The sequence below is a fragment of the Trichechus manatus genome, unplaced genomic scaffold, assembly GCF_000243295.1.
Source record: "Trichechus manatus latirostris isolate Lorelei unplaced genomic scaffold, TriManLat1.0 scaffold00032, whole genome shotgun sequence".
NCBI classification, from domain to species: Eukaryota; Metazoa; Chordata; class Mammalia; order Sirenia; family Trichechidae; genus Trichechus; species Trichechus manatus.
Window position 1 is genome coordinate 20,329,964 of NW_004443968.1, and position 25,186 is coordinate 20,355,149.

The 25,186-nt window shown below is 36.6% G+C and overlaps 1 protein-coding gene and 1 long non-coding RNA gene across 3 annotated transcripts in view; one reads left to right on the forward strand and one right to left on the reverse strand.

Annotated features, from left to right (window-relative positions):
- Positions 1-5,794: 5,794 nt before the first annotated feature.
- Positions 5,795-20,785, reverse strand: NUDT12 (nudix hydrolase 12). 2 transcript variants are annotated; one of them, XM_023730166.1, is made up of 7 exons: positions 20,667-20,785; positions 17,696-17,907; positions 16,262-16,851; positions 12,870-13,037; positions 11,663-11,776; positions 8,981-9,180; positions 5,795-7,979 (listed from the first exon to the last, which is right to left on the reverse strand). In XM_023730166.1, exons 2-7 carry the CDS (start codon positions 17,899-17,901, stop codon positions 7,869-7,871), a joined length of 1,389 nt encoding a protein of 462 aa, XP_023585934.1. In that variant the 5' UTR covers positions 17,902-17,907; positions 20,667-20,785; the 3' UTR covers positions 5,795-7,868. The 2 variants fall into 2 exon arrangements, with proteins under 2 accessions (XP_023585934.1, XP_004375118.1); XM_004375061.2 differs by having other exon boundaries at positions 17,696-17,903; positions 20,667-20,773.
- LOC111820284 (uncharacterized) overlaps positions 20,712-25,186 on the forward strand; it is a 68,013-nt gene continuing 63,538 nt past the window's right edge. The window contains exon 1 of the long non-coding RNA XR_002823840.1: positions 20,712-20,804. This is a non-coding gene — a long non-coding RNA (uncharacterized LOC111820284). The remainder of the gene's footprint in view (positions 20,805-25,186) is intronic.

Here is a 25,186-nt window from a genome sequence, read left to right on the forward strand (position 1 = left end):
AGCAAGGATTAAAATAAAGAATACTTAATTCAAATGCCAAAAAAGAAAATAACCAACTCACCTAGGTAAAGCCTTCGTAAATTGCTTATAGTTTTAGGAGACATAGAGAAGAGGAAAATACATATTTCGAAAGGCAGGAATGAAGTAAAGATTTGAGTACTTTGTCTTTTTAATCTTACGCAGTGTCAGGGATGATCTACCATCCTTTAAGCAGTTTACTATTATCTGTGTTTACCATTTGGAACAGTCTGCTAATTTTCAAATAGACTTTTAGTGAACAATGATGCACTATGCCCTTCTGTGGTTTAGGACTTTTGATGGAAACATATATGATGCACTGCGTCCTTCTGTAAGGTGTGGTGGCAAGTTGTAGGCTTCGATTCAGATTTAAATATGAGTCTCATTTCTATATCCCATGTTGAACCTGGGGAAGTCACTTGACTTCTCTTAGACTCATTGTGCTCATTTACGTACTGGGATAGCTAATAGTGGCTCTGACTTGGAATATTTGAAATTCCATGAAATATGTAAATAAAAATATAATTTAGAAGTACAGTTCAGAATTTGGAAATAAATGAACATGTTATTTCTACTTAAAATAATAGCATATGATAGTGATCATAATTATTCAGGTGCTCCTTAATGAATGTTATTAACATACAATAAAAATACAGAAGGTCTGTCTGTGGCTGTTTGCAAGAACATAGATTAAGGTACATATAAGGAGATGGAGGTGAAGGAAGCAAAAAGAGGTGTACCTGGAGAGGTAAATTGTTGTGCTAAGGAAATTGGACTTCATCCCTTGTTCAAACGGGCTCTTTGAAGAGTTTCAGGAAAGACTAGACTAGATAAGATTTACCACTTAGCAAGATCTCTTTGGCTGCAGTGTAAAGAGTGGATTAGGAGTAAAACTGGAAGTAGGGAGACCAATTAGGTAGCTGATGTAGAAACCCAGGTGAGTGGCCTGAAGTAAAATGGTGGGATAAAAAAGAGAGAGAGAGACTGAGGTTGACTGAGATTCGAGAAGTATTAAGAAGTAAAAGGGATAGGATAGGATTTGGATATTGTTTGGAGGTGAAGGTGAGGAGGTGAGGGATAAAGCAAACAAGATAAGGATAACAGCACCTAAAGTTCCATGCTGGGCAATTCAAGACTATTGAAATAAGCATATAGAAGCAGAAACATGCTTGGGAGAAAAGATAATTAATTTTAGACATGTAGTATTTGAGAGGGAGTCCCTGGCTGGTCCAAAATGTTAATGCAGTCAGTTGCTAACTGAAAGGTTGGAGGTTAAGTTCAAGTCTACCAGAGGTGTCTTGGAAGAAAGACTTGTCGATCTACTTCAGAAAAATCAGCCATCGAAAACTCTGAAGCACATTTCTACTCTGACACACATGAAGTCACCATAAGTCAAAATAGATTTGATGGCAACTGTTTTATTTGTTTAGTATTTGAGAGGCTCTGGATGGACATCTGAGTAGGTAAGTCTAGTAGGCAGTTGGAGATAGAGATTTGGGAACCAAACAAATAGTGAATACCCTGTAGCAATGTGTAGAATAACAAAAGGAGAAGTCTCAACCTGAAAAATTACCAACATTTAAGGAATCAACTGAGGAAATTGATACTGGAAGTGCTTTCTTAATGCAGTGCTATTAAGAAACTTTGTTAAGACAGTTCTGGTAAACGGAAAGATGAATTTGGAGTGAAATACTTGGGCTCAAGCCTTGGGTTTTCTATTTATTAACAATGTTATTTTGAGAAAGTGATTTACTCACTCTTAGACATCTACAAAGTGGGAATAATGATATTAATATGCATTTCATAGGGTGTCAAGGATAAAATAAAAAGGATTTTGTTAACATGATGTGTGTGTGTATATATATATACATAGGAGCTAGGTGATGTACTGAATACCTCAGTGGCGTAGAGAACCTTGTAAATAGGTGTAAATATTGTTCATATTATGAAAACAAGATAACCAGAGGGTTATGTTTTCTTAGGAGTTTGTTGCAAACAGAGATCCATAAGTAGTTCTTTGGGATATATTGGAAAGAACAGGCAAAAAATAACTTTTACAAAGTCCAGAAATCTGAATTCAAAGAGTTTAAAAATCGATAATTAGTAATGATATTAGTGATACTGAACAAGGAATATATTTTACGTATTTGTTTTCATAGTGATAAACAAAACAAAGCTATTTATCTGATAAATATACCATCATAAAAGATTGAAAGGTGTATTTATTATTCATGAGGGAGTATGCAGTGGCTGGGAACTAAAGAAAAATATTGGTATGACAAACCTAGTAATTTGTACAAAATAAATTAAGGGTATTTTTCTAAAATAATCATTATTAGATATCATAGCCCTTTACAGCCATGAAAACTTTGAAGTCCACACAAATGTGTGTGTATTTCCTCCTGTCATCGTCAACAACCTCTCTAAGATCACACAGCGTTCCTACCAGCTTCGCACCCAGAGGTACATTTCCACTGTAGCTCTCACTGTGATACTCACAGATGATGGTCAGGACCAACCAATCCCCTGAATTTTAAATATGCAGGCATCCTTGGGACACCTTTTCTTTAGTGTTCCTAATCTTCTGAACAAACTGTTTGGCACTATTTAAAGTTGTTCTATAAATATGAGTAAATCCGGCAAAAAAGCAAAATAACTCTTAGCAGTAAAGCTGTTGGTTAGATGGCATTTTAAATCATTTTCACCCCCACTGATAGAGATGACTTCAGCTCACTGCCATCTGAAAGCATTAATAAATATTTATAAAGTACTCTACTCCACTGAGATGTTCAGAACATCACACTGCTCCAATAGACTACAATTTCAGGCTACATACAGTAAAATGGGCAGGATAAAAAGTAAGCAAAAATAAACTTCAGACTAGATCATTTGTTCACAGACTGTGTTCTAAAATAGCCACATAAGAGAACCATTTGCAGTTTCCACTCCTGGGTGGAACTTCCACATTACTAAAAATGATACCACCTCACAAGTTAAGTGGTTCAAAGAATATTCCTAATTCGTTAGGGATGTGACAAGGAGTTGGTCAGGTATACTACCACCAGCTTGGGAAAGGAAAGATAGGCCATTTGTTCATTTTTATGCTGCAGTTTGTTCGTTTCTTATCAGACTTCTAGTTAGAATGAAAAATGTTTCCATTATCAGGAAGACTTTTTTTTTTTTTTTTTTTTAACTTAAAGTCTGTTTTAAAACCTCACAGCAACCCTCACTATTCTGGAGAGCATTATTATAATAGGAATTATGAAATGAAGCAATAGCTACCGTCTGGTGCTATGGCTTTGCCTGCTTAGTGATAGAAGAGAAACGTAGTATTCTTGATGAAATAAAGTTAAAAGTGCCACTTCCACCAATGAGTACTATTTGGATATTCTTCAGGAAAAATAGATTGAGGAATCAGCCTGTTTTTCCAATTAACATATCCAACTGTACATTTTATTCCCAAAAAGAAAAAGAATTTAGGCTATCACGCTGCCAAGTTCCCATTTTTTCCATACAACTTTATTACTCCAATGACTTTCCTTTTGACCATTTATACTTTAGGCAAATAAACTGAATTAAACCAAAACCATATCCTTTGCCATTGAGTCAATTCCAATCCACAGCGACCTTGTAGGACACAGTAGAACTGCCCCATAGGATTTCCAAGGAGCGGCTGGCGGATCTGAACTGCCGACCTTTTGGTCAGTAGCGTGAGCTCTTAATCACTGCGCTACCAGGGTCACAAACTGAATTAGTTGATAGTTAATACACTGTACTTCCTCTTTCAGAAGCTATTTTGTATTCTATTCTAAATGTAGTGGAGAAAAAAAGGGGGAAAAAAATCATTTTCAGCATATAGTGTATTTTCACAAGAAATTTCTCTCCAATTAGCCCCTAACCAATGCAACTCTTTTTATAAGATAGAGGAGCTTGACAAAATTACTCCTGCCTCAGCAAAATACATCATCTTGTCTCTCATCCACTTCTGTGGAATCAAAGCTTCCAAGCATTTAGCCCCCTTATCCAGCACCCTCCTCAGGGGCCTACCTATGGAAAACAGCACCTACGCCAATTAGTTTTAAATTGCTGAATGATCTCTCACAGCTGGCGATGGAAACTGCCATGGCCAATAGAAACTGCTCATTAGCACCCCTACTCAAGTGGTGCCCAGAGCACACGCCCTACCTGCCATACCTTAGCTGTGCCTCTGAGTCCCTCCTCCATCTGCATGGAATGTCAAACTTGCCTGCCCTTCAAACCCCTTTGCTGGTGCTCCTGGTTTGCCTCAAGACCACCCTACTCCACACAGATTCAGAACCTAATAAATGGTTGTAAAATGGCTGTGTCAGACCTTGCCTAACTTCAGGGGTAGGAGAGAGAGTCAACATCAGCCCAAAGCTGATTCCTATGAGGTGGAAGTCAGACATCCCTCCACTGTCAAACCTTTTACCAATGCTGTCCCTCCCACGGCACTTTCTACTTCTCTGCTGGGTTCGATAATTTGTTGCAATGGTCACACAGAACTCACAGACCATACTTGCGATTATGGGCTTTATTAGGTTACAATTCAGCATCAGGATCAACTTGAAGGTAAAAGGAACAACTCAGGTTACATACAGTTCTTTAATCGGGACAGCTTTTTTGGCAGTGTCTGCAGGCAGGCCTCTGCTGCTAGCCCTGCTCAGGCCTAGTCTCTCATTCTTGGCCTCAGCACTGGCCCTTGCCCTTGGCCCTCACTCTTGGCCTGCCTGGCCTCTTGCTCTCAGCCTGGCCCTCACTCTTGGCCTGGGTCTAGGAGGTTCCCAGCTCAGGGGCCCTGGATCCCTACTACTCCTCCTGGCTTTTCTTTTTGATGCTACTGAGGCCCCCCTCCAACCTCTGGATTGGCTCCCTTTAAGCCTAGTGGGATGGTAAAACTGACCAATCGCCTACAAGTGTTTCATGCACCTTATTTGCATAGTCCAATCCCCCCAAATTTTCCATGTATCTTATTTGCATTAGTAGGCTGTCCAATCCCCATGGTGAGTCACAAGAACCTTATTTGCATAGTACCACCCAATCATTTTGTAGGAGTTACAAGACCATGGCTAGAAGGGCCATATAATAGCAATTCACTGCACTAGTTCTAACAAGCCCCAATAAAATTTGCATTGTGGAAATTTCATTCTAAATAAATCACTAAAGGATTTGTTTTATACAGTATTTTCACCTAATAGTTTGCTGTATCTACAACAGCAACATATTTCTAGTACTGGCTCTCTACTGTTATTTGCTACATGGCATTTAATTCAGTTTATTAACAAACATACTTCCTCCTTCCATCTTATGGTCTCACCCTCTGTTTCATTCTTTTCTCCCTTCATTCAAATCCCTAAGTGGATCTTTGAAAGACCTAATCATTTTCCCAACTAAAATATGTAGTCTTCTAATCCTTCTAGTCCTTACATGAACAGTAAAGAAGTGAAGGTTCACCTTGCAGCCAAAGATTAGACAGGCCCATAAAACGAGACTAAATGGGCACACCAGCCCAGGGGCAAGGACGAGAAGGCAGGAGGGGACAGGAAACATGGTAAAAGGGAATCCAATGTGGAGAAGGGGAGAGTGTTGATATGTCCTGTGGTTGGCAACCAATGTTACAAAATAACATGTTTATTAACTGTTTAATGAGAAACTAATTTGTTCTGCAAACCTTCATCTAAAGTACAATAAAAAAACCACACACACACAAGGAGAAAAAGTTAAATATTTTAATGTATTGTTAACATTCATTTCCATTAAAATATATTCACGGTACTTAAACCCCTACCAATTCTTGAACTGGCTATTCCTTCTATTGATATACAGCTACTCACCTCTCAGAGGTTAGCGATTTAAGAATAATTGTTATAACAATAATTTACTTAGATACTGATTTTCCCTGAGCAGAGAATTACATATGCAAAACTAAATTTATAACTGCATTTTGTTGATACTTTATATTTTACTTTCCTATTCTAACATTTGGAGTCCTGGTGGTGCAGTGGTTAAGAGCTATGGCTGCTAACCAAAAGGCTGGCAGTTTGAATACACCAGCTGCTCCTAGTATTATGGAAACCTGGAATTTTACAGTGTAATTTTAGAATCTGCAAGTATTAAAAATACATTGAGTGAAACTGAACCTCAAATCATTATAACCTGTTGCCATAGAGTTGATTCCGACTATAGCAACAAGTCATTATACTTTATAGTAATTAAACGCATGTCATTTTCTATATACTTATGCAGTTCAAATTATATTAAGCATCTAAATGTGCTCTGTAAGTCTTAGTTTGGTTTAAAGTTCTGACGTCACTAATCACTGTTCATTAGTAAAATAAAGTTTATCTTAGAAAGTTATCTTAAGTTACATAAATTTTAAGTACCTAGAATTTTAATTAACAAATTTGGTGAAGTTAAATTTATTATTCTTACCCTCTCCTATTTTATATATGTTCTTAGTAATAGTTTCTAGTTCCTATTACAGTGAGAGTGTTGGACTGGGTTATACAGTGCAGACTATTGTAGATTAATTAGCTGTGTAACTTTAACCAATTAATGAAATTCACTTTTCAAGACTTCCTTTCTTCACCTATAAAACGAGGACCGTGAACTACATATATTATTCTTAAGGTGTCTCCCAGTTCTAACACCACAGTATAGTGTCAAACTATAAAATTTGTATATTTATAAGCTACTTCTTAAAACAATTTCAAAACAAGCTTTGGAAAATGTGAGTTTCTATGTTGCAAGCTTGTGAATTACTACAATCTACCTTCTCTACAGTCTTACTGATTGAGTTCTAAAATATGCTCATTTCATAAAAGCTTCTTAGAATGTGCTGAAATAAGATCAAAACCAAGACAATGCATTTGAGTATAATAAATATTGTTGGTAATGATTATATAATTTTGCTAATGTAGACACATTCTTCCTACAAAATGATTTAAAGTCAGTGTTTTATTAAATATGTAAACCTAACTAGGATATATTTAATATCTGACTTTGAGAAGTCCTTTCAAACAGGTTTCATCTCAGTTAAAAAAAAAAACAGAGAATCTTAATTTGCTTTAAGTACAACCTGGAATATAACTTACAAGTAAACAGATAAGCTAATTAATTGGCTTAAGGAGGCAGCCTCAAACACAACGGCATGTTCTCACTTAAGCTCTTCCTGCATGAGGGTGTGGTATTCGAACTCATTAGATTTATTTGTTAAAACAGAATCTTCTTAATACCAGTCAAATTAGACTAGAAGCAACATTATAACAACACTGTTACTAGAACAAAGGAACCAGGAGGAGAGAGTAAGTGGGACTGTGATGGGAAGATGGGCAAAAATCAGCCAGTGGCAACTTACAGAATTTGTATGGTAATAAAAAGATTTGAAATCAATACAAACTCTAAATTCATTAAAATTCTTTTGGTTCATTTCTCAACTAAAGAACTTTAATGATTGGTCTAACGCTTACAAGCAACATTAGGAAAACTGACTAAAATTCAGATTTATTCACATTTCTAGAACATACTTCAGACATGATTTCTCTTATTAGAAATATGGTTTTATGCAATAAAATTGTGAAGTATGACCAAAAAAAAACAATTTTTTTTTTTTTTTTGAGAAGGCTGACTGAAATTTAACAAAATCGGAGGTGAGGATGAATTTATAGAAATATGAATTCTGTAGTCAAGACGAAAAGAAACTATTTTTTTAGATCTAATATAATATTTTGTATTGTGACACTCTAAGAGCCCTGAATATTTCTAACTTCACTTGAGGAATAAGTGGTAGTTAAACAACAAATAATATTTAAACAAAGCCTGATTTTTTTAATTTAGAGATTGGCGTTCATTCCTATCCAGTGTTTGATTAACTGATGTGCAATAGCTCGGCTTGGTGGCACAAAGAATGCCTGCTGCTTCCCTTTGGTCAGAACATCTATGACCTAAAATGTACCATAAGAAAATGTATTAGGATTTCATCACTATCATATTTAAATACTATTTCCACACTTATGCAAGTCAAATAACATATGATTACTTTTATGGTGAGTAACAACTGTAGAAAGTGACAACATCCATATTCACAATGCAAAATTTTCTACAGTATTTTTATTTGCTTCAATGAGTTAGTGAGTCAGCTTTTAAAATGATCCAGAAAGATATATTCCCTTATGAAAATGAGATCAAGAAAAAACAAAATATATACTCCATACTTAATTTCAAACCAAAAATCAATTTTGGGGACAGATTTTCTTTTGTAAAATTAAAATAAAAAATCTAATTTCTACTTTTTTGGGATTAGATATAAAATAAAGTTAATTTTATTTAGGCAAAGTCAGAAAGAATTCCAGGCCCTCATTACTGAAAAATTTAGCCATTTGTTTTTTATATAAATGCTTTGAGTCATGCCAAACACAGACAAGTACTTTATTATTAATTTAGGATGACATTTTCAAAAGTTTTGGGAGTGTATCTTGGTTATACAGTTATATCATTCTTGCTCTTAATTACATTTTAAAATGAATAAGAATTTTAAAAAAACTGTAAGTAGTTTTACTGATGTTTTTTGAGAGCTACTTGTTTTAATGCTATAAACTAAAATATAAGAATGTCTAACATTCCTGTTTCTCATTTCTGAAATAATGTTTACCCATTTTAAGTACACTGAAAGGCATTACCATTGATCTGAAGGAATGGCATTTTGGAATTAGAAAATGGCACAGAATCATCATTACTAGACGAATCTCACAGAATGAGTTAATAGAGGACACATTAGTGAACACATTCTCTTTCTCTATGAAAATAAGAAACATGGTGATCCATGCATGATGAGAGGATCATGGCCATTCACTCAACTTGCTGAAAATATGCATCCTTGCTGCATGCCCAAACTGATACAGTCAGAGAACAATCAATTGAAGAAGAAAATTAAATTGAACTTTACCTGTTCTCTAGTGAACCAGCGGGCGTCCTCTATTTCATTCTTGTCAACTTTAATTTCTGTAGACACTGCCACAGCTAAGCAACCAATCATTAAGGAAGAGGGCATTGGCCACGGTTGACAAGAGACATACCGAACATGCCCAACTTTGACTCCACTTTCCTCTTCTACTTCTCTTCGAACAGCATCTTCTATTGTCTCCCCTAACCAAAAGGGGCAAAAGAACAAGTAGCTGATAAACATGCCCTGGACATTTTGTGCTCTGAATGGTTCAAATGTCTGAAAATCAATCTGGACAGGAACCCAATTCAAAGAACCAGAAAGCAGAGCCTAAAACTAGATCGGAATTCAAGAAAACATTAATTTTTTTTTAAAGTGTATCATCACTTACAGAATATCACAGTCAACCAGAAACTTTTCATTTCTTAAAGGTTCAAATTTACCAGTTATATTAAAAAATAATAGTAATGTCTCTAACTATCCAGCACCGATACTGCCGAAGCACTATGTAAACACGTAATTACTACCTCATTTATGTATCATCACTAAACAGTTATAAATTTTCACTGCATAATTTTTACAAGTGACTAATCCTCTCCTCATAAAAATTTTAAAACTTTTTTTTTACTATGTTATAAAACAATTATTGGAGATAACTCTCTTAAAGTCACTGAAAATTTAAAAATCACATAAAACAAAACTCAATACTTTTTCTTTCTAAGCAATTATTGTCCTCTAGATGACTGCTGACTTAACCAGGAAAAAATGATGCCTATAAATGTATTTTATATTTCTGATTCGTTGGACTTGAAAATTAAAATAGAAGGAACATTTTCTAAGTTAAGTGTATCTGGAAATTTAGACATACTTTATTATTCAAATACACCTTTCTATTTTTAATACAGTGATAAATTTCTTACATTAAGAACTTATGGTCATCAAAATAAAATACATAATGGAAAGGTAAGCCATGAACTAGCAAAAGATATTTGCAAGACCATAGGTAACACAAGATTAGCACAGAATACATATAAAGAACTCCTAAAATCAACAAAGAAAATATTAAACAACCAACAGGAAAACAGGCGAAGGATATAAACAGGTAAATTCAGAGAAGGAGAAGCTTGATGTTTAATATATACCTGAAAAAGATACTCCATCAGCAGCTCCATCATTATCAAATGAAAACCACAATGACATATTTCATACCCACCAGACTGGCAAATTAAAAAGTCTGAAATTCCTAACTTGGTGAAGATGTGGAATAATAGAACACTGCAAATACTGCTGGTGGGAGTGTAAATTGGCAGACTACCTCAGAGAGCAAGTTGGCAATATCTAGAAAAGGTTAAGATGCTCACATCCTATGAGCTAGCAATTCTACCCCTATGTATATAGCCTAGATAACTCTTGCAAATGTGTACAAGGAGAAGTATAAGAATATCCACTACAGTATGGTTTGTGATAGCAATAATGTTAAGATAAACTATATGTCCATCAGCAGAATGGATAAATGAATTGTAGACTATTTATAAAATGGAATACTATACAGCAGTTAAAATGAATGACCTAGAGCTACTAGAAGCAGTATAGTGATTAACAGCATGGACTTAGCAGCCAGATTGCTCAGGTCTGAATCCCTGTCCTATCACTTATTAGCTGTGTGATCTTGGGCAAGTTATTTAGTTCTGTAAAATTTCTGCATTAGTACCTATTTCATAAGGTTGTATGAGGATCATGGAGCCCTGGTGGCGCAGGGGTTAAGGGCTCAGCTGTTAACCAAAAGGCTGGCAGTTCGAATCTACCAGCTGCTCCTTGGAAACCCTATGGGGCAGTTCTACTCTTTCCTCTAGGGTTGCTATGAGTCAGAATTGACTCAACGGCAAAGGGTTTTTAGTTTACGAGGATCAAAATTTAATATATGTAAAGCAATCAGACTGAATTATTAAATTATGATCTTCAAAGGGTTTTCAGTTTATGAGGATCGTAATATATATAAAACAATCACAACAGAGCCTGGCACTACATATATTTACTACTACTATTATTATTACCTCACAATACTGGAAGTTGAGTTTAAACTCTCATTTGTTAATTAGATATATTCATTCATTTCACAAATATTTACTGAGCTCCTACTACATGACAAGCAGTGCTCTAAGGGTTTGGGATATAGCAGTGAATAAAGTCCCTGTTCTTATGAAACTTATACTCTAGTAAAAACAGATAATAAACAAATAAATATATGTCAGGTGGTGATTAGCGCTGTAGGGAAAAATAAGGCAGAGTGAAAGGGGTTGTGAATGCAGTGTGTAGTGGCTAACTAGTAGTATATTTAGGGCAGTCAGGGAAGGCCTCTTTGAAAAGGTGATGGTTGAGCCTAGTACAGAAGAAGTGAGCTATAAACCATGCAGATACCTGTGACAAAAGCAATATATAAAAGATATATATATATATACATATATATGTATAAATAGAAAACACTGAATTTTTAATAAAACAATAAAATTATTCCCCTGGTAAAAACATAAAAGTTGTATCATTTAAAATACATAGAAACTATTTTAAAGTATCACAACTTCATAATAATTTATGTGAGATTATTTCTCAAATGCTATCTAAATTTGTTTAGAAAATAGAAGTCAAATGAAAGTTATTAACAAAAATTATTAATAAAAGGCTTACCAGGTTCAATAAATCCAGCAAGGCAAGTAAACATGTCCGGGGGAAATCTTTTCTGCCTGCCTAAAAGACATTTGGTCCCATCTGGATGAATAACTTGCATGATTACTACCGGATCTGTTAAAAAAAAAAAAAAAATTAGGTATCTAAATTACAGGAAAAAAATAATTTAGACTCACTTTGCAAAGTCTCCATCTTGGAGCACAATATCAAGATATCTCCTGTGGGAACAAGACTCTTGTTACAAGACTTTTTTTCTGCTGTGATGCAGGTGAAGATGAAGTATCTGAGGGAAATTGCATGGAATACTGTCAGTAAGCTGAAGGAAGAACATTTCTGCCTTCCGCCCCATCTTAACAGCAACATTGACTGTACTCCTGGAATACCAGGCACGTTCTTTTTTTTAATTAAATTTTAATTTTTACCATTGTAATTTTTACCATTTTTACCTTTTAAATTTTTACCATCGTAAATAAAATAAATTTCCATCTTCCCTCTATGTCAATCCCTAACAAAATGGTTTTAAAAGCTAATGTGGCTCAATGATTAAGTTTGCCTTAGCCATTACAATTAAAAATAAATTAAAAAATGACAGTTCATCCCTCTAGAAGTCCAGCAAATTCTCCTCAGTAGCACGACTGAGAATCAGGAATTAAATGTAAAACACTTTTCAGCAGCAAAAACAGATGCTACTAAGCCATGCCCTTTAGTCCCAGGAGACCTCCTCAGGTGATGCTGAGTCTATTCTTTTTTCACAGTTTTAAGGGGCTGTGTCATCAAATTTCCAAACCCAGAGAATACTCAAAAATAGCAATTAGAAGAAGAAGAGAAGGTACAGGCAGACATCAGCAGTAGTGGGAAGCCAGCTCCAGGCTGTAATGCTTTGGTGATGCCTAAAACAGGCACTGAATTGTTGAGGCTTTTTAAACTCTCCACTAAGTGGATCCAGATTGGTGGGCTTCTTGAAGTCGTATCTCAATACATCAAATTTATACTGATTAACCAGAGCTAAGGAATGGCTAATTATGTACGTCTTTTACTTAAGAAGCCATGCAAATATGTAATACTTCAATATTTATAATCTTAATGGTTAACTTAAACATGATTTTTTAAAAAAGGTAAACTCTTTAGTTCCTCAAAAACTTGTCTCTCCAGAATATTCCCCAAGATTCCAGATGGCTGAGATTTCACTGTAAATGAGAAGGCTTACCAACTCTTGGATATGATGTATTGTGAACACCATAGAGGCTAGGACAGTCTTCTTTTAAACACACTCTTTTATAGCCACCGTCTTCAATTCTAGTTGCACTTCCACAGGTTGGGCAGAACTTATACCGACTGTGCCAGGCAAGAACAGATCTTGCTTGAGCAACAACCCCTTTAAGAGATGGTACAAAAAATTTTAATTCTGTCACAATTGTAAAAAAAGTAAGCAGGCAAAATGTTTTTAGGCTGTAATAAAGACATACACTGTGTTTTCTGAGTATCTGTGTGATGGAAGGTTTTAGTACTCCTATTTTATGATGTGTATTTTTATTTTAAAATAAAAGGTTTAATTCTCCAGAAGACAAAAGAAAATTAAACTTTTTATGGAATGAATAAAATATTTCTCGTGTAAGGTTGGTGTATTAATATCGTACACACTTTATTAGATCAAGCTTTTACTATTAATGATTTTTATATTTTGGGTATACATGATTCTAGCCAATAGTGACTTTTATAAAAATATCACACGACAAAGGTAGTTAAGACTTCTGTGTTTCCCTCCAAAGAAAATCTAAGAAACTGTAGGAACACTCTTTTCCTTGGTGACTACACAATTGCTGATTCATGTCCCTGTGGGATGTATCGTTGACAACTGGAGACCGCATACAATATTAAAAAAAAACAAACAGAAAACCCATTGCCACTGAGTCAATTCTGACTCATAGCAATCCTATCAGACAGAGTAGACTGCCCTATAGGGTTTCCAAGGAGCAGTTGGTAGATTTGAACTGCAGACCTTTTTGTTAGCAGCCGAACTCTTAACCACTATGCCTCCAGGGTTCCAGTATAAAAAAACTACATCTAAAAGATTTGTAGTTAAACTTGACGGCAATGGGTTTTTTTTTTTTTTTTAAATGTTTATGAAAAAAATGCCTTAGAGAGTAAATAGAATATATATATGTATCCTTTGGCTATAACTCTTACCTTGGTGTTTCAAAAAGACTATGATCTGGCCAGAAATATTACAATTGTGGCAATATTACTAGAAATGCTACATTTCAAATGCCTGACAAACTTGCTCTACTGAAAATACATTATTTGGCATCAACTAGTTGCCATCAAGTCAATTCCAACTCATGGTGACCCCAAGTGTTTCAGAGTAGAACTGTGTTCCATAGGGTTTTCAGTGGCTGATTTTTCGGAGGTAGACTGCCAGGCCTTTCTTCTGAGGCACCTGTGGGTGGACTCAAACCTCCAAGTTTTCAGTTAGCAGTTGAGTTGGTGCATTAACCATCTGCACCACCCAGGGACTCCGATTTGGCCTAAAGATTTCTGAAAGAAATAAACAGCAACAACAATACTGTAAATTGGGAAAAAATGTAAACTAACAATCCAGAAGTAAAAACAAATGTAATGCTGAAATTCAGTGATCCACAGGCAACATTAACTATCTCCCTGCTATGCTACTTTGTGATATATACTTTACACTAGAATGTCTACAGTATTTTAATATCATTTCAATAAGAAAAGATAACATTTATACTGAGTACTTACTGTGTGCCAAGCATAATGCAAAAAAACATACATATCTATAGTTATTTAACGTTTACAACAAGCCTATGAGGCAGGTACTGTCATTATCCCCATTTTATAGAGGAGGAAACTGATGCACAGGGAGATTAAGTAACTGTTTAATGTCATACAGCAAGCTGGCAAAAGAACTTCAATTTCCTCACTAGTTTAAAAAAAAAAAAACCTAGACTAGTTCATTTCTAAGATATTTTTGAGATGTAAAATTATATATATAGCTCCAAAGAAAAGATGTTTTCTTTTAAAACGCCAGTGATTTCTCCATGGGGGTAGAGAATAAAACGTACCACTCCAGCCTTCAAGGAGGAGGTGTCTATGCAGTCTCTGGAAGGGCCTCTACATCACCTAAGGGATGGTGGCCTCTGACAAGAGACCCTTTCCTCACCTCCCATTAACTCTTCAATCTATTCTATGCTAACTTCTGTTCCTTACACTCCACTGACACTCTTCTTGTCAAAGTCACAAATAACTTCACATCACTTGAACCAAAGAACCTTTTAAAAAAAAATCTGTCCTCATCTTACTCAAATTCTCAGCAGCACTCAATACACCTGACCACTCCCTCCTTAAAACACTCTGCTCTTTTGGTTTCCTTAAGCACTTTGTCCTGGTTTCCTCCACCTATGGTCACACAGTCTCCATCACCTTTGTTGACTCCTCTGCTTCTACCTGACTTCTAAATTTAGGAGTATTCAGGCGTGATTCTGTGGCTTTCTTTCCTTCTTCCTCTCAACTCTGTAATCTCAGTAATTTCCTGGGATTTAAATACCACCTTGTGTTGATGACTCCCATATAGGTTTCTCCAGTTCAGATCTCTACTCTGAATTCCAGATTCTAATACCCTTCTCTAAAAGTCAGCATGGCCAAAACTGAACTCTTGGTTTATTTATTCCAAGTTTGTCCTGCTTCCCTTGCTCTACCCATCACTCTACATCTTTTTTTTTTTTAATCAAGAAATGGTATGAGTATCTACCAAATTACTAAATTCTCAAACCTAGCAGTCATCCTTGATCCTTTCTGTCATTCCTGTATGTTTCATACCCAACCCATCAGCAAGTACTATCAGTTTTATCTCCAAAATATATCTTGACTGTGCCCCTTTCTCCATCTCTATTGTTACCTTAATTTAGGCCTTAGTCCAAGTTACCATCATCTCTCTCTTAAAACTGGGTCAACTTACAGATCAATCCTCAGTTCTACCTGAAGAATATCTCAAATTCTCCCTTTTTCTCCACTGCCACTACTCCAATCCCAGCCACTGTAATCTCTTACCTGGGCTGTTGTAATCCCCAATTCCCTAACAAGACTCCTGGTTTTCACACTTAATTACCTACAATTCATGCTCTATGGGATAGTCAATGTCAGGTTTTTTGTTTTGTTTATTTAACGTAAATCATATCATATTCCAACATTTAATGACACTTAGAATAAAACTCTTCTTCCCATGGTCTATAAGGTCCTGCACGAATTGGCATAGTCAGCAACAGAAAATAAAAGTCAAGACCTTTACCATCATGCTCAGTGTACAGTAGGTAATCAACAATTATTCATTCAATAATTGAATGAAACGAGCATGCATTAGGGTTAGTTCTGGGGAAACTAGTCTTGGCTGATTAAAACTGCTGTAACTGTCCAGGAGAGTATTTCCCTAGGATCAGAACTCTAAGAAGACTCTAATGAAGATGGACTCATTTCACTGCTTATGGAAAAAAGCGTGTCTCCTGGAAACTGCAGATAGACACAACTCCAACCCAGTTCCAAAAACCAGATTATTATCAATACATGTAAGCAATGTTCACTTCTTACCAGCTTCCTTTTCTTTTAATTGTAGAAGTGCTGGCATTGGAGGATGAAGGAAATAACAATTTTCATGTCTTTGCTTAAATTCTTCAGCAGCAATCTGACCTATACCTAGAGCAAACCAGGCAACCAAGCCATCTTCCTCTTCTTTTGGGACTTCCTCAGCATAACTCAGTAACTCTTTTTTCATTTCAAGTTCTACTCCAAGGAAAATCAAGGTGATCTTCTCAGGCTGGGCCAAATAACCCTTTACATCTGTGTAGTTCAGCTGACAAAGCCTGACTTCCGGCTGTTGGAAACTTTCTTTATTGCCACCTAGAGTAACCAAGGGATTTAAATCTGAGAAAAGGATATAAACTGTGGCTGGATGGCTTTCTTTAGCTAGTAACCAGTCAGAATTATTTCTTTTTTCACTTTTCCGGTCCAGTAGTGTCCTGCTAAAATAATTTTCACATTCTTCCACTTCATTGGTTAGGAACCAAGGCTTCTTCCCACCTTTAGCATTAGCTAACAAATTAGCTATATGCTTATAACCCCAAAATTTAGCAATATCCAGTGCAGTCTGCTTTGATTTGTTGACAATGGACCTGTCACACCTACAGATGAAAGGAAAAATTGCGGAAGAAAAATAAAATAGGAAGTAAACATTTTCTCTAGTAAATATGTCAATAAAATATTTCCAGATGCACATTGTAGCCCCTCTATTTAATGATTCTTGGAAGAAAGGACTGGCGATCCACTTCTGAAAAGAGCACAGCCATTGAAAACCCTAAGGAGCACAGTTCTACTCTGAAACACATGGGATTGCCATGAGATGGAATCAACTCAAAGGCAACTAACAACAACAATCAATCTTTTAGGGGTATATATTTACTATTGGGAAAAATAAAAGAAATAAATTTTCTGGAGAATTACTTATAAGATAAAAAAGCAGTTAAGTTTTATGTGTTATACCAAAAAAACCAAACCTGTTGCCATCGAGTCAATTCTGACTCATAGGAACTCTACAGCAATGCTATAGGATACAGGAGAACTGCCCCATAGGGTTTCCAAGGAGCAGCTGGTGGATTCAAACTGCTGACCTTCTGGTTAGCAGGTGAGCTCTTACCCACTACCGTGTTATAAGGAATTACTAGAATTCTGCAAAGAGTCCTTGATAGTTGTGGTATATAGATTTACATTTTCTACTTGGGGTGGGGGGAAGATCAGACTATCTCATAAATTTACTTTGCTATTAAGTATGAAGGGTTAATTTCTCAAGAAAAGATGTTGAACGTTTTTAGTTAGAAATTATGCTACATTTTTTTGTAACAAACCGGTCAATGCATTATTTACTAGCTCAAGGATATAAGGATGGCTACTAAAAACGTTTAAAAGGGAATATGTAATACAGAAATTAAACTACACATTCCTCCAAGTGGTACAGCTTAAAATGCTTACCCTTTCTCAAGCAGAAGCTGGACAACCTCTGGGTGCCCATTCCTTGCAGCATACATTAAGGCAGTCCAGCCATTTTCAGAAGTTTCATTGAGAAGAGATGGAGAATGACTGAGTATCGCTGTTAACTTGGCAATATCTCCTTCAGCAGCTGAACAGTGAAACTGGGAAATTATTTCCTTCTTTAGGTTTGCTTTCACAGAAGACATGTCTTCCTTAAAAAGAGGAAAATAGAAAAAAATTACTCATTTGAAATTCCTTTTTGTATCAATGGATAAATATTACCTGAGTACTCCTATATTTAGAATATTAATGGTTTTCCAAAGCAATATACTCTTCAAAGATAATTAGCAGTTAACCGTCATCACAGCAGACATTTCAAAATTGTTACCAGTTGAGAATTATAAATATAATTCAACATAGGGTTACATAAAATAATGTATAAGGCTTTGGTAACACAGATGAGGGGCCAATATCCTTAGGGAAGGAGCTGTCAGGTAAAATATTACAGGCAGGAGGGGAATATTTGAGGTAGACAGGGGTACTTCATTATGGAGCACAGGCAGGAGAAGACTAAAAGCACCAGATAGTAGCAGAGACAGAGGTTTTTAGCTGAGGCCAAACAGTATTCTTAGATTCTATCGTATCGAGTGCAGGTCCCTGCCCTCAGGGAAATTATGATCCTATATGTAATTATTCAGAAGCTTTCTAAATTTCACATGAAAACAATTTACTGCTTTACCTTGCACAATTAATTCTGCAATTCATCTGAGATTGAGTTTTGTGTACAGTGTGTGATAGAGGTTGTTGTTGTTGTGTGCCTTTGAGTTCATTCCGACTCACAGCAACCCCACAGGACAGAGTAGAACTGCCCCATAGGGTTTCCAAGGCTGTAATCTTTATGGAAGCAGACTGTCACATTTTTGTCCCACAGAGCAGCTGGTGGGTTCTAACAACTGACCTCTCAGTTAGCAGCAAACTGAGCTCTTAACCACTGCGTCACCAGGGCTTCTTGAGGTAGGGGTATGGGTACTTTTTTATGCACTGGATAATCCATATGACTCAGCATCATTCTTGAAATTACAATCTTTGTCTCACTGTACTGCAGTATTATACTTGTCATAAATCAGGTGATGATACATTTTAGATCCATTATTGGATACTGTTTTATTGGTCACTTTAGCTCTCCTTGAATCACAGCTTTTTTTAATCATTGACTTTCTATGTGTTTTGTCACTCTGTTTATTCAGTTAAGGGAAAGAAAAAAGGAAATAACTGTCCCATACCTCTTAATAAATCTTGCCTAATCATGGATTGAATGTGGCAAGGCACAAACCGAGCTTTTTTTATGGAAATGGTTCACGTGTCAGTTGTCTACGAAACGTCTCAAGATAATTTTTAGTAAAGTATCACTTTTTTTTCCCCATGAAATGATAACGTTCACCTCTTACGAAAATATCTGGGATTGTGGCTAGGCGTCTACCATGCCAAGTAATAAGTTATTTAGGCTAAAAAGAAGAAAAGGTTCTACCCCATAATTTTTGACAGTTGTTGTCTCCTGGGTTCTGAAACACCAAATTGGCTGATCAGTTTTGTAGTAAGAGTAATATGAATACAGTTTAGGGGGAAAAAAAATGGGCCCAAAAGATTAACTTTCTTATTTTGTATCTGTTCACATTTCCTTTTGGTATCTTTCTGCTACAAAAAATAAGTCAAAATTGTTCACAGGAATGGAAATATTTAGATAAAACTTAACATAGAAAATTTGTTTACAACTAAAATTCGGAGTGACTTCTATACTAGAAAAACATTTCTTAAATTTATTTTGACTTACTCCAGATTTACTTCACTTCAAAAATATAATGAGTAACAAAAGCTACAACTTTTGGGGATTTTATTCTGAAGCACAGGCGTACACTGACTCTTGTTCGGTCTCCTTCCAAGTTACCTTTCCGTGAAATTTATTTTTTTCCATAAAATCGTATTATACAGTTTCTTCAGTTAAGTTTACTTTGAACATAATTTTCACTGCCCTATCTTCTGAGGTCACGGTCACATCCTCACCCTCCCCATACTCTACCCCAAGTGATTGCAAAACTGTCCTCCAAAAATATTTCACTGCCTCAGTGAAATGCTGCTTACTCACAGTATTCTTATGAGAAAGGATGTGGAAAATGTACACTTTCACACTTAGCCTTCTCAGCAAAAAAGCCATCTATAAAAACTATTGCTCATTCCAAAGAGAAGCAGAGAAAAGTCTGAGATGCAGCTGTTCGATTTACTTTTTCAATTCTGATTGACAGGTCCTCTAGAAGGTAAGGATTCGAAGGCAGGCTGAAGTGATTCTGTCAGCTTAATGCTACCCTTGCTTTCCAAAAATAACACGCAATATTCTGAGAGATCATTTTAAATAATCTTAGATTTAAAGGGATTTTAGACTTCACCCAAATTAACATCCACTCTTTAACGATGTGTAACACTAGGCCCATGACTTGCCCAAGGTCACACGGTCCGAGAGGGGCTGGCTGTGACCTCAAACCTAGCTCTGCCACTTAAGTCACCAACTATCATTTAACTCTTTTCAATTCCTGGACACCAAAATTTAACCAATCAAGCACGACCCGTGCAGGCTCTCTTCAAATGGTCAAACTCCTTAAGATACGTTATATTCTTGCCACTACTGTGAGATTCCTTCTTTTAACGTGAAATCAACCCGAAGGACTTCCTTTGCCCCATCTGAAAGCTGGGACGAAACTCCACCAGCGGCTGGACACGCCGCGCCCCCGCCCCCTGCTCCTTCAGGGCGCCGCAGCCGAAGCTCCCGCGCTTGCGCCCGCCGCTCCAGAGCGAGGTTGCGCCACAAGACCCAGCAGGGCTCGGCCGGGCAGTGCGGTAGACCAAAGACCCCAAAGAACTAGTCATTGGTCCCAGAGGGGACACTGAAGCATAGTAATTCGCCGCTATGACTACTAACCCAAAGGTGACCAGGGCAGAAGAAACCGGATGTAGTTGAAGGACTGAGAAAATCCCGCTCTCACTTTTCCCGGCGCCGGATGGATCCTTCCTGACTTCCGGCGGAGTTCAGGTGTCCTCGCATGGCTTTGTGGGAGAGGTAGTTTGTAGAGGGATCGGCGGTGGGGCGGGGCTTGGGGTGGAGTTACTATGGGTGGGACCGGGCGGGAGGTCCAGGAGTGGGAGAAAGGGTCCTGGTTCAAGTTTTCCGTTGCCTGTGACCGAGATGTGTAGAGAGTGGTGTGGACGATGGGAAACTGTTGATCTGTGGAAACAGTTTTAAGTTTTCCAGTATTTCGCACCCAACTCCCCGGTCTTCTCTCCAACATAGTCTAATGTAACGGAGTCTTCAGAGCGTTCTTTGATGTTAAATAAACCTGGGATATTCGTTGGACCAGTTCGCTTATTTACGTGGCCTTAAGCAAGTTATTGACCTCCATAAACCTCAATCTCCAGATGTGGAAAACGATACCTCCTTGAGTTGTTATGAGGTTTAAGCAGGAAAATGCATCAAAAGCTGTTAGGACAATGCTAAACGCAGAGCTAGCACCCAAAACACAATTATTATTGTTATTTATCATTTCAATTCCTGCTCTCTCATGCCCCAACACCTACAGAAAGTTATATGAGTTCAAGATTAGAAAGCTAGGTGTTGGCAGTCTTTTAACTCCCAGCTGCCTCCTTGGCAATCAGCAACAGCTACAGAAGCCTTAAGGTTGATCATTGCTTCCTGCCTGGAATTTACATGTTGGAAACTCCTCCTCACAGTGAAGTTGTATAAACCACTCAATTTTAACTTTATGCTTCTTTCTGTGAGTAGTTGTTTTCAGTTTTTAATTATTTTAATGATTAGATAGGAAGTCAGAAATATTGCTTTAATTAACTCACTTTTTAAAGTGAGAATATCAAGATTGAATACCCAATGTCGGTATACAAACATATATTAAAGTAAATAGATTAGTATAATGGACCCTCAGGTATTATCCAGCATCAACTATTATCAATATATGCCCTCCTCCCAGCCTTTTGGATTCTTTTGAAGTAAATTGTATATACTATAGTAATTCATTAATATTTAAAAATAAACTTTTTGGAGTTATGAGTATATATTTAAAAGATAATGACTGTTAAGAACGTAACTGCAGTATTCAGTCTGACTAAAATTTTAACAAAAATTCTTAATATCGTAAAAGAGACGTTCAATATTAAAATTTCCTAAATTGTCTCATAATTTTATTTTATATTTGTCTTAGTTTCCTAGTGCTGCTGTAACATAAATACCACAAGTGGGTGGCTTTAAAGAGCAGAAATTTATTTTCTCATAGCTTTGGAGGCTAACAGTCCAAATCAGAGTCTAGGCCATGTGGATTCCTTTCTTTTCAGTAGCCCTGGATGTTCCTTGGTTCCTTGGCTTGTAGATGATCCTCACATGGCATCTGTCTTCCCCCATGTGTATGCCCGTGTGTCTCTATGTCCATTCTGCTTTTTATAACTCAGAAGTGATTAGGTTTAGGATTCATTCTACATAGGTATGACTTCAACAGATTAGTTGGCTACACTACATTAAACTGCATTATGAAAGGGTATTATATTACCTTACATTTGTTGCTGTTAGTTGCCATTGAGTCAGCTCTGACTCATGAAATGTTGCCTGGTCCTGTGCCATCTTCATGATTATTGGTATGTTTTGAGTCCATTGTGTGGCTACTATATCAATCCATGACATTGAGAGTTTCCCTCATTTTCCGTGACCCTCTATGGAGAGTCCCTGACTTAAAAAGGGGTTCCCTTCCAACAACTCCATGGTCGTAAGTTGGTTATGATGTAAGTCAAATACTTCTTTTTTCTTTTTTAGTTTTCATTATTATGCCTTTTATTATAAGTATCTTTATAAATCTGATCTTTGAACATCTGCAGGTGACCATTTGAGAATGGTAACATCAGCAAATTATGCACTGCAACATTGTATGTAATACGTATTACTAGTGGTAAGATGTACAAAAACAACAACAGATGGTCCTAAGTGTGGTTTGTTGTAATTCAAATTGTCAGGAACGACCTGTACTTTATAAAATATGATGTGCTTTTCTAGCAATTGGTCTTTTGTCATAATGTGTACAATGTAAGTGAGCTGACATCTTGCCATTCTTGCTTCTAAGAAGAATTCTTGTTGTATTTCTTTTAACATTGATTCATTTTTTGGCAATCCACGATACATTCAATATTATTTGCCAGCACCACAATTCGAATGCATTAATTCTTCTGTCTTCCTTTTTTATTTTCCAGCTTTTTTCCTTGCATATGAGATGACTGAAAAGACCATATCATGAGTCAGCTGTACCTTAGTCATCAAAATGACATCTTTGCTTTTTAAAACTTTAAAGAGGTCTTTTTAAAGCAGATTTTTCCCAATGCAATGTTGTTGATTTTTTCCATTCTTGATTATTATTATTTTTTTATTGTACTTCAGGTAAAAGTTTACAGAACAAATAGTTTCTCATTAAACAGTCAGTACATATATTATTTTATGACATTGGTTAACAACCCCACGACATGTCAACACTCTCCCTTCTTGACTTTTTTTTTTTTTTTGGTGAAAATATACATAGTTAAAGATACACCATTTCAAAAATTTCTACATGCACAATTTAGTAACATCGGTTATGTTCTTCCAGTTGTGCTCCTATTCTCACTGCAGATGAAGGTTTACAGAACAAAATAGTTAGTACACATGTTGCCCTAAGACAATGGTTAACAACCCCACTACATGTCAGCACTGTACTTACTCAACCTTGAGTTCCCTGTCACTAGCTTTCCTGTCCCCTTCTGCCTTCTAGTCCTTGTCCCTGGACTGATGTGCCTCATTAGTCCCATTTTGTTTTATGGGGCTGTCCAATCCCCGGCTGAACGGTGAACCTCGGAAGTAACTTCACCACTGAGCTAAAAGGGTGTCTGGGGGTCATACTGTCGGGGTTTCTTCAGTCTTTTTCAGGCCAGTAAATCTGGTCTTTTTTCTGTGTGTATTAGAATTTTGTTCTACATCCTTATCTAGCTCTGTCCAGAACCCTCTGTTGTAATCCCGGTCAGAGCAGTCAGTGGTGGTAGCCAGGCACCGTCTAGCTGTACTGGACTCAGTCTGGTGGAGGCCGTAGTAGCTGTGGTCCATTAGTCCTTTGGACTAATCTTTTCCTTGTATCCTGTTGTTTTCATTCTTCCTTGCTCCCGAAGGGGTGAGATCAGTGGAGTATCTTAGATGGCTGCTTACAGGCTTTTAAGACCCCAGACGCTACTTACCAAGGTAGAATGTAGAACATTGTCTTTACAAACTGTGTTATGCCAATTGAGCTAGATGTTCCCAGAGACCATGGTCCCCATAGCCCTCCGACTAGCAATTCAGTCCCTCAGGGAGTTTGGATGTGTCTATGGAGCTTCCATGACCTTTCCTTGTACAAGTTGTGCTGGCTTCCCAAGTATTGTGTATTGTCTCAAGCTTCACCAAAGATACTACTTATCTATTGTCTATTTAGTATTCCCTCCCACCCCTCCCATCCCTCATAACCAAAAAAGATTGTTACTTTTTGTGTGTAAACTTTTTTCATGGGTTTTTACAATAGAGGTCTCATACATATTTGTCCTTTTGTGATTGACTTATTTTACTCAGCATAATATCCTCCAGTTTCAACCATGTTATGAGATGCTTCACAGATTCACTCTCCGTCTCTTTATGGACGCATTGAAGCCATTTACATTCAGTGTTATTATTGATAAATGTGAGTTTATTGCTGTCATTTTGTAGTGCTTTTTTTGTGGTGATGACGTTTTCTTTGTTCCTCTTACTCTCCTGTGCTGAATTCCTTTTGTTTGTGGATTTTTTTTCATTTCTTTCATTTTTGTAGGTTTTGTTTTTACTGAGACTTTATGTTTTTCCTCTTTATTTTTATGAGTATGTTTGTTACCTTTCTTTGTGGTTACCGTAAAATTTACCCTTATCTTTCTAAGTTTGAAGCAGTCTATTATTACTTGATATTGCCTTGCCTTCCTCTCCATTAGAAGGTTCTATACCTACACTGTTTATTCCCTTTTATTGTTCTGATGTTGTTGTCATTTACAGATTAACTGCTCTGATTCCCTGCTGTATTTCTTTTGGTTTTGGATAGTCCTTCAGAGTTCATTTCCTGCATTGGTATCTGGCTGGTACGATCCTTCGTCCTGTGAGCTGAAGTTTGTTGTCAGATCGAAGGACTTCCTTTAATAATTCTTGTAAGTTTTGTTTTGTTTTTACATATTCCCTTAATTTCTGTTTATCTGGAAATGTCCTAATTTCCCCCATCATATTTGAACAAGAGTTTTGCGGGATATATTATTCTTGGCTGGCAGTTTTTTCCTATCAAGGTTTTATATATGTCATCCCATTGCCTTCTTGCCTGCATGGTTTCTGCTGAATAATCTGAGCTTAGTCTTATTGTTTCTCCTCTGTATGTG